Raw genomic sequence first — 10024 nt, forward strand, 5'->3', positions numbered from 1 at the left:
CAGCACTTCTGCAAAGCATCAGAAATGTCATTATTTGTTTTTCCAGCATGGTTGGAAGATTTATCTGCTTGACATTTCTGTAAAGGAAAAGCAGCTGCCAGTTCTGAAATCTAGGCTTCAGTGTGAGTCAAAAAGCAAAGGTGTTCTTCAAACTGTAATACAAAATAAATTTCTTGTCTTCCTTTCAACACCAGTAGTAAGAGTTCACTTTTCTTCTAGGACTAAACTCAGTAGGTTGATTCAGTGGTACCATTTGAGTTTGAAGAGTAAGAAATGGATTTCTTGGTGTGTCTATTTGATGAGAGAGAAACTTGCATCCTCCGCGTAGTTCGCACACTTCGGCAAAGAAGAGCATATCTAAGATTGCCTCTGAAGTCCTTTGAAATATAATAATAGATGAATGGATCGATACAACTGTTCAGAGTAGAAAGACACAGTGCAGTTATGTATGATGCATACAGATGGCTTTGGCTGTATTTTTTGAGGAGTAAATAGTGCACAATAAGCAGCACATTGCTAGGTGTAAAACAGATGAGGTACATTGACAGGACAACAATAATGAGCTTGATTGCTCTTTTTCGTTTCTTCCCATTGCTTATATCTGAGATGGAAGCATTCAGAGTCTTAATCATTAGTATGTAAGCAACAGCAGTGACAAGAGCTGGGATTAGAAAGAGTCCAATTGCAAGTGAGAGAACGTAATTGAACATGTCGTTAGCCAAAACGTTTTCAGGCAACACATCATGGCAGGTAGTGATGTTAAGATCTGAAATATATACTGTCTGATTAACAAGATACAATGGAATGGTGCCCAGCAAAATCAGTATCCAGATAGCAAGGGAGATGCCCAGAGCAATTTCAGACTTCTTTCTTGAGTTCACTATGGGGTTCACTACAACCCAATACCTTTGCACACTGAGACATGTCATAAAAAGAATGGAGCAGTACATATTTCCATAGAAAAATCCAACAAGCACTTTGCAGAGACCTTCACCGAATAGCCAGTTATTGCCATTTACATGGTATGCAATCTTCAGTGGGAACCATACAACAAAGAGAAGGTCTGCGAATGCCAAGTTAACCATATAAATCACAGCAGGATGTTTCTTCTTTGTTCTGAAAAAAAAGACCCAAATGGCCATGGCATTGCTTGGCAAACCAATGATAAAGACAATGACATACACAATGGGAAGGAAAACTGTGGTCAGCTTTCCTGTAAGAACTTTTGCTGCAAAGTCATCCACTTTGTAGGACTCCCCAGAGGCATTATTTGCATTTGTAACTTTCTGGCCCACAAAACTTCTTCCTTTTGGCTTGGCGGTTACACTTTTCACTAGAAAAAAAATAAATTGAGAAGTCACTGTTACTGAAGTACAAATATAACTACTTTTTTTTTTTTTTAATAAAGTAGACAACGTGATTTACACTGAAGAATTAAAGAGAGTCTTGTGAACAGAAAAATGAGACTGCTTTTCAAATACTTGACAATTTTTCTTCCCTTCATTTTAGTTTACTACCCAAAATACACTTATATTCTTATTTAATGGTTGTGTATCAGCAACCAGAATGCTTTTCCGCCTCACCAGTAATATAAAAATACATTATTGAAATGACTGTCAGGTGTTCCTACCATCTGAACAGTTAAAACAAAATTTTTCAAGTAACCCAGGGGCACGATTATCTTTTTTCATGGCACTGCCAGATTACTCAAATGCTAGGATTTCTAGAACTTTCCAGCATGCTTACAGTATATCTGCAGTAGAAGTTTCCTTGGCCTTAAACTGATGATGAAAAGATGAGCTCAAACCCAGCTGTGCATTAAAGATAGCATGCTGTCCTCAGTCAGACCAGCTAGAACTGAAACAGTCAGAATGCAAAGCAGGAAGCTATGCTCAAGTGACCTCTGAAGAAAGATGTCTATTACACTGTATCTGAAGTAAAACATGAACAGACTAACTTTAAGCATGAAGGTGCAACAGGGCCAGTCATCTGTCGTGTCCTTCCAACTCACAGATAAGATGGTCAAGCAATCTCTACTATTTCTACTCGCACCACTAGATCAGTAGAGCTGCCAGATATGGTTGCTGGAAAGCAGCAACTCAGGCAGATAGATAGGGCAAGAACAATGGTTTTAAACTAAAAGAGGGGAGATTTAGGTTAGATATTAGGAGGAAATTCTTCACTCAGAAGGTGGTGAGGCACTGGAACAGGTTGCCCAGAGAAGCTGTGGATGTCCCAGCCCTGGAGGTGTTAAAGACGAGGTTGGATGGGGCTTTGAGCAACCTGGTCTAGTGGGTAGCATCCCTGCGTGCATGACGGGGGCTTGGAACTGGATGGTTTTAAGGTCCCTTCCAACACAAGCTGTTCTGTGATTCTATGGTTGCTTCTTACACCAGAAAGCTATCACTTCAGGTTTTGTTCTACCTCTTTGGATGCCACATGAACCTGTAAACCATATAGGCAAGCCAGACATTCCTGATTGCTCCGTCTTGTATGACAGCCTTCAGATGGCTCAGTCCAGAGACCCCTGCCACAACACCTCCAATACACAACACAGTCCTCCTGTACAGACAAGTTAAACTGCACAGATACTGTCAAAGAATTCACTCTATTCTAAAAAGTCACATGTCCACCAAGCTAGACTCAATGGACATGGCACATGATTGTTTGTAAGAGTAGCTTAATCTTATCACAAAATCTATCAATATTTGTGAATAATTTTAGCCACTCTGTCCCCACCCCCCAAAACAAACAAACAAACAAAACCACACCAACCAAAACAGCAACATCAAAAAACAACAGTATAAAGAATTTTATTGAGCACGCAGGTCTGTGTTTAATATGCCATGAAGAGTGTTGAAGGATGGTGCCTTTGTCTTTCAACAAATAGTAGTTTTGATACAATTCCAGCAAGGAATAAATTAGAATAACACCTTACATTTTAAAGTAGGCACTGGAACAGGCTCCTCAGGGAAGGGGGCATGGCACTGAGCTTGATAGAGTTCAAGAAGAGCTTGGACAATAGTCTTAGACCCACAGTCATTTTTTTATTTAGGGTGTTGGACTCGATGATCCGTGTGGGTCCCTTACAATTCAGATATTCTATGATTCTATTAATGTCTAAGTCAAGAGTTATCGTACAATAAATAAATAAACACACAAGTATGTGTGTTTTCCACAATAGATTCCCAAAAGAAGCACAACTCTAGATAGCTGTTCAAGTTAGTACTACAAACGCCTGATGTACAGTATTAGGGTCCTGTCTAGGCTTAGTGACCTCTTAAGAAAGAGGTACAGAAATATGACATATATTGGTGTTCTTTCGAGTTTTGAATTAAGTTATCCTAGTTCTACTTAACAAGGGTTTGTCAAGTTCAAGGCACAGGCAGGCTTCACTGGAAGACTGTGGTGTAAGAAAGCTCTTTGCAAGTTCAATGACATGGACTTCTTCAGTCTCTGTGCAGTCTACCACAAAGATTTGTCTGTATTTTTGTCAGGACTGTTCTGCTGATAAAACCAACTGCAATGACAAATATTCATTTTGGCCTATTTGTGGTATAATTACAAAATGGCAGAATCATACAAATCCTGCTCTCAGGTCTTCAAGTCATATGATTATGTCAGTAATGTCTTTAAGGACTGTAAACTTTGCTTGCATATTACAGAATAACCAGGTCCCTAACCTGAGGTGTAAATAGAAAAATAGAGAATCAGCATAGCTCATAGCTCATTGAGGCATTAGATGTAAATGGTAAAAAGTTAAGTAATACTTCTTTCCCCAGGTTGGCTGAGAAAGGTCCCAGAGTGCTCAGATCCTTTACTACAAGCTGACTAGCTCTCAGAGTACCACAATAAAGCTTAGCTTAGCACTGTTGCAGGTGTATATCAACAAGTAGTTTACCATATCAAACTGCAGTCTTACTATTCACATTCCATTCAAAAGACTTAAACATTTTGTGACCAGATACAAAAACAATGTTTTGCCATTGGTGTTCATAGGCTGGGTGGAAAGAAATAAGCATAGTCTCAAAAAAAACTAGCGTGTTAGCGTGTCACAAAAGAACAAGAGTGGTATGAAATAAAGTGGACTGAAAGACACATGACCCACAAACAGGACTTGGTATTGCAAGAGTGACAGAACAAAGTTTTCCTTACTATTTATTCTATTTTTGAAGGCATGATCAAATTAAGCATATGATTTCAGACACCAAGTTTTGCTTTTATTCTTACTTGAAGGATATGTTTCAGTTTTGGCCTCAAAATTTCTGACTGCAGATACTGGGCAGTTTTTGTTAGCCCAGCTGGCATGCATACAGGGAGACTGTTTCAGTATCCTGTTTCTCTTTGTAGTTAACATTCCCTCCCAGAGCAACCAATCCTTTGTTAGGTATGTGCATTTTCTACATCCTTTTCTTACTCTTTCTCTTCTTGCTGTTTTCCATAACAATTGAGGTTTTTGTTGGTGGTGTTTTGTTTTTTTTTTTTTTCTTTTTCTTCCAAGAACAGTTTCACCCTGCCTGACTCACATACAGAGAATGCAGTTAACTTGCTAATCTGCCCACAGGAAAAGCTTACTTGGCATCATCGGGACAAACACACTCTCTCCCACAAGAAGACCGTTTCAACATTGCTAGCTTTGCTATTTGTCCAGAAGATATAAACCTGCACAACAAACGAAGGATGACGTCTGCCCTGCAGCACAGAGTATCTAAACCATCTTAGGTCATGGTGGCCATACTCACCCACACAGGACTGAGGTTAAGGTTCTTGGTCCTGCAGCAAAGATTCACCACAACCCTACAAGGGCCTTAGCCTGTTTGAAAACAGTCACGTCCCCTGACTTGCAGTGCATCTACTTTGGCCGGGAGGGGAATACCTTTTCCAGCTCATCTCACTTCTCAACACCAGAATATCAATCAACCTGATAAAACATTTAAGCAGACTACTTTTTCCACCCCAAGTTGATATTATCCCCTTTACAGCTTACGCTTGCCCCGGTCAGATAGCTGAGCTACCAAGAGGCAATATGGTATCACCAACTCTGCTCTCTGCCACAAAATTTGCACCTAACGGCTCACTGATTTTTACTGCCTTAAGATTTTAAGGACGCTATGATCCATTTGTTACAACCTACAGTAGTTCTAGACCGCACAAAAAGCGATGCAAAATACACCACACAATAGAACAAAATAAAATATCTGATACCGTCATGCATTGGTTTGACCATGCAGGTGATAACCACGTATTAAACATCTAGTGTCTATTTGCTGAGAAAATAGGAACTACCAGAAGCTTGGTTTCAATATTTACATAGTCCTTACGCATAAACTTTTACTATGTAAGTAGGCACAGGGAGAACTAATGCAGAGAGGCACGGTGCAAAGTGCACAGATACGGTAATGGGATTTGGAGGCTTTGATACAAAAATGTAGCAAAACATGAACTGTAGGGCAGTGAGATTTGAATGTCTTTTCTTCCTTCCTTTTTTTTTTTTTTTTTAAACAGTATTTACTTTCAGAAAGTAATATAAAATAACAAAGATAAGAATTAAAGTTTTTTAAAAAGGAAGAAAAAATGTGTTGGCTTTTCAGAATTGGATTTTTTTTCTTCCGGTTCTGAAAAGCCAGGATTTTATTTTATTTTATTTTATTTTATTTTATTTTATTTTATTTTATGTTATTTTATTTTATGTTATTTTATGTTATTTTATTTTATTTTAACACTTAAGCACGCCTCCAGGCGCGTTACTGGGAACCAGGCGAGGCACGGCAGCACCTGACGCTGGCGAAGCCTCGCTCGGAGCCGCCAGGCGTCCAGGAGCGCGATGGCCGAGCCCCGGCCCCGCAGCGCTGCTCGGGGCTCCCCGCACCCTGCTCCCCAAGGCGATCAAGCCCCACAGCCTCACCCTGCGCCCCGCCGTCCCCCTCAGCCGCAGCACCGGCGCTCCCCCAGCCCTGCCGCGGGGCTCCGGTGCCCGCAGCAGGGCACCCCGCCCGGCGCTGCCCCGCTCACCTGAGGGCGTGACGGCTTCCAGCAGGGCGCTGAGCAGCAGCAGCTGCAGCAGCAGCAGCAGCAGGCACAGCCCGCGGCGCCCAGCCATCGTCCCTCCCGCCGCGCTCCGGCCGCCGCTGTCCTGCCCCGTCCCGCACGCACGACCAGTTTCGCCTGATACCTGAGCGAGGAGGGGGCGGAGGGTGCGGCCTGAGCGGTACCGGCAGGGCAGGGCAGGGCAGGACCGCCCCTCGGGGCTCGGCGGGGCGGCACCTAAAATGGCGGGGGCGAGCCCCGCCGCGGGGGGCGCGGAGTCCGCCTCAGGATGGCTGCGGGTCGTGCCTCGCCTCGCCTCGCCTCGCCTCGCGGCTGCTGCCCGAGGTTTCAGCCCTCTCTCCTTCCTCTGTCCGCCCTCCGACGGCTACCTGAGCCCGGTCGCAGGGTGGGGAGGAGAGGCTGTCTCCCGTGGCAGGTGCCTGCCGAGGAGTCCTGCCCGTACCCTCAGCTCGGCCAAGCCCACGGGGCTGCTTTTGAGGTTTCAAAGTTTTGGGTGGTGTGGCCCTCAGTGGCTGTGGAGTCTTCTGCGGTGCTAGAGTTCACATTGGTGTCCATCTGGTTAGTCGTCATGCATGGCATACCTGGTGCCTGACAGACCAGGTGAAGTAACAGGCTGTGTGTGCGGTGTGACGTCTTTGGGGTATGATGCCCTGAAGTGAAGGTGTCTGAGGTTTAGGGAGGGGGAAGTCCCCCCAGATCACCTGTGTTGAGTGCTCCATATATGGGTTTTATTGTGCTTCTGTAATGCAGTTTGTTTGTTGAGTTTGTATTAGAAGAGTAGCAAAGTGCATGTTTAGTTAACGTTTTTATGAAGTCATAGCCAGTGATACGTTGTTTGACCTGCTACTTACTGGAAGGCTGGGGTAGTTTTTCCTCAGGTGGCAGCCAAGCTCCACCACAACCACTCTCTTGCTCCCCCTCCTCAAAGGGAAAGGGGGAGAAAATACAGTGAAAAGTGCTCAAGGGTTGAGATAAGGATAGGGAGATCACTCAACATCTATCATGACGGGCAAAAAAGGCTCAGAGTAGGGAGATTAGCAATTTTATTGCCTATTACTAACAAGCTAGAGAAGTGAGAAAGGAAGGACAGAAACTAAAAACACCTTTCCCCCATCCACCCTCTTCCATCTTCTCCACCTGAGCAGCCTGGGGGAATGGGTATTGTGGTCAGTCTATAACACTCTCCACTGCTCCTTCACTGCCCCTGCTCCGGGTGGGTCCCTCCGTCCCTCCCATGGGATGCCGTCCTTCCCAAACTGATCGCGAATGGGCTGCCCACAGGCAGCAGCTCTTCAAGAACTGATCCAGCACGGCTCTGTACTATGGGGTCCATCCATCAGGAGCTCCAGCATGGGTCCCCCACAGGCAGCAGCTCCTGCCAGGTCGCCTGCCTCTGCATGGTCCCCTCTATGGGCTGCAGCTCCGGCATGGAATCTGCTCCAGAGAGGGTTCTCCATAGGCCACAACTTCATTTGGGGCAGGTCCACCTTGTCCACCAGGGGCTCCTCCACAGGCTGCAGCATGGAGATCTGCTCTGCTATGGTACACCATGGGCTGCAAAGGGAACTTCAGCTCCAGCACCTGGAGCACCTCCTCCCCCTCCTTCAGTGACCTCAGGGTCTGCAGGGCTGGTTCTCACTCCTCACTCTCACAGCAGCTGTTGTGCAGTAATTTTCTTTTTTTCTTCTTTCTTAAATCTGCTTTTGCAGAGGCACAAACAACATCACTTGTTGGCTCAGCTCTGGGCAGCAGCAGGTCCCTTTTCTAACATGGGGCAGCTTCTGGATTCTTCTCACAGAAGCCACCCCCACAGCCTTCTGCTACCAAAAGCTTGCCACATAAACCCACTACAGACTGTCATGATTTTTGCTGAACTTTGCCTTGGAGGGAGCTGGTTGGGAATAGGGATGTGCTAGTGAGGACTGGGTCTAAGGGGGTGTTTCTTTGGGACAGTGTTACTCCTGCTGACTCAAAGTATTCCTTTGTGATTGCCAAGTTTCAAACCATTTTTTATTGTAATGTCAAATGAAAAACAGGTAGGAAAATGTGTAATGTTTGCTTAACCTATTACATTTGTGGTACTGTATGGGTAACCCAGCACAAGAAAGAGATGCTTTCATTATCAACCTCTCTTAGGCTCAGGGAGCACCAAGTTTATTTTTGCAAATACTTATTTCAAGAGTAATACGACTGAATGGAATGCAATGCCAGAAGTGTTTTCAATTTATATATATAAACAGAAATATTAAGAGTGTTTTTGGGTTTGTAAATATAAAGCATGCAAGTTGCCAAATTCCAAAATTAAAACATATTCAGCTCTAATTCACACCTCTAGACAGGTAAGTGGCTTTTGTGTTACAGCAGTAGTTTCCCATCTCCCTTGGTTAGTCTGCAGAATGCTCAGTGTTCAGTTGGTAATAAACTTGTTCCTCTCTCCCTCTCTCCCTCTCTCCCTCTCTCCCTCTCTCCCTCTCTCCCTCTCTCCCTCTCTCCCTCTCTCCCTCTCTCCCTCTCTCCCTCTCTCCCTCTCTCCCTCTCTCCCTCTCTCCCTCTCTCCCTCTCTCCCTCTCTCCCTCTCTCCCTCTCTCCCTCTCTCCCTCTCTCCCTCTCTCCCTCTCTCCCTCTCTCCCTCTCTCCCTCTCTCCCTCCTTCTCTCTTTTATATTACGCATGTGCTCTGTTCTATGCTGCTCTAAAGACAGAACTGTTCTTTTTGTCTACTGTGATGCTCATGAGGTCTGACTATGAGTGTAGGAAGTCTGCATTATTCTCATTTCACAGACAGATAATGGGGTATAGAGAGAGTAAGATAAATGTGATTGGAAGTTTTGGCTGTCTGGGTTGAGCTCCAGGGCTTCTCTTTTTTGAGTTCTTTGTTATAAGTCATTCCTTACTGAAAGCATGATTTTTTTCTTATTTGTCATCACTCACAGCACCTGTTGGTTCCTATGTGTCATCCACCCAGCTAAGTCTGCTTACAGACTTCTCATCTTAGTTTCAGCCCCCCTGCCGAACACCAGGAAAGTCATAGCCCAACCCTCCAGACTTCCTCCCTGTCTCCTTTCTCACTTGCAGTGCTTTTTTGTTTACTTTGCCATTACAGACTGCTTCATGGGTACTTAGTATCCTGCTCCTAATCACCTTGTCAAATGAGCTGTAGTCTTCCTAGCTGTTTTTCTAATCTAATCTCCCTTTCAAACAGGCATGTACATATGCACTGGTTTCTATTTTCTAGTGTTTTCCCTCTCAGACCTGAAGTATGAAGGAGTATTCAGTCCTTCTTTCATCGTCTCCTCTAGCCAGTGCTCTAGCCAGTCTCTCCTGCTGTCTGCCATCACCCAGTCCCAGTTTTCACTGTCCATTTTCTCTTGGTTTACTCTTTCCAGTCTGACTCTTTGTCCCCTAATCCAGCAGAGAGCCTGGATTTGGCAACAGATCTCTGGACCGAGAACAAAAGAGGAAAGAATACGTTGCTGTCACTAAACAAAATCTGCCTCTCCCATGATGGGTCAGAGCTGCAGCTGGAGAAGCTCCATGGCTCTGTGTAGAAGCAAGCACCATTGCCTGTGCGTCTTCTGGAAATGCAACTCTCAGCTTAGCCTCTGTGTGGAAGGAAAACAAGCTAACAGAAGTTTATAGCTTGGCTAGATGTGCATGGGAGTTTCAGAAACATGTAATTGACATAAAGATCAACTTTCAAAATCTCATGAGATTCACAAGTAATTTAAAATATTAAATACATTAAAATATTAAATATATATATTATAATAAATATATATAAAATATATAAATGTATATATTAAATATATTGAAAATATTAAATATATATAAGTTATAGAACAGTGTCAGGTAGCTTTAGTGTTGGAGAATTCTCAACCTGCCTTTCAGCAAACTAGTGGTCATGGGCACTTTAAGCAGTAGTTTCTAGTGCTTGATCTATGTGTGGCTAGCAAGGTATTTGTTCTGGTTTTGTTCTA

General features: G+C 44.0%; 1 protein-coding gene across 1 annotated transcript; it reads right to left on the bottom strand.

Moving 5' to 3' along the window:
• Positions 1 to 227: 227 nt before the first annotated feature.
• F2RL1 (F2R like trypsin receptor 1) lies at positions 228 to 6100 on the bottom strand. The gene is made up of 2 exons (XM_032205312.1): positions 6013 to 6100; positions 228 to 1333 (listed from the first exon to the last, which is right to left on the bottom strand). Exons 1-2 carry the CDS (start codon positions 6098 to 6100, stop codon positions 228 to 230), a joined length of 1194 nt encoding a protein of 397 aa, XP_032061203.1.
• Positions 6101 to 10024: the final 3924 nt, after the last annotated feature.

This window comes from Aythya fuligula, chromosome Z (genome assembly GCF_009819795.1).
Source record: "Aythya fuligula isolate bAytFul2 chromosome Z, bAytFul2.pri, whole genome shotgun sequence".
NCBI lineage: Eukaryota > Metazoa > Chordata > Aves > Anseriformes > Anatidae > Aythya > Aythya fuligula.

Excerpts from the sequence above, each read along its gene's own strand:
- F2RL1 (XM_032205312.1), bottom strand. The coding sequence starts at position 6,100 with ATGGCTGGGCGCCGCGGGCTGTGCCTGCTGCTGCTGCTGCTGCAGCTG. Across the intron at positions 1,334-6,012 it reads GGAAGCCGTCACGCCCTCAG|TGAAAAGTGTAACCGCCAAG; the intron begins GTGAGCGGGGCA and ends TTTTTTTTCTAG.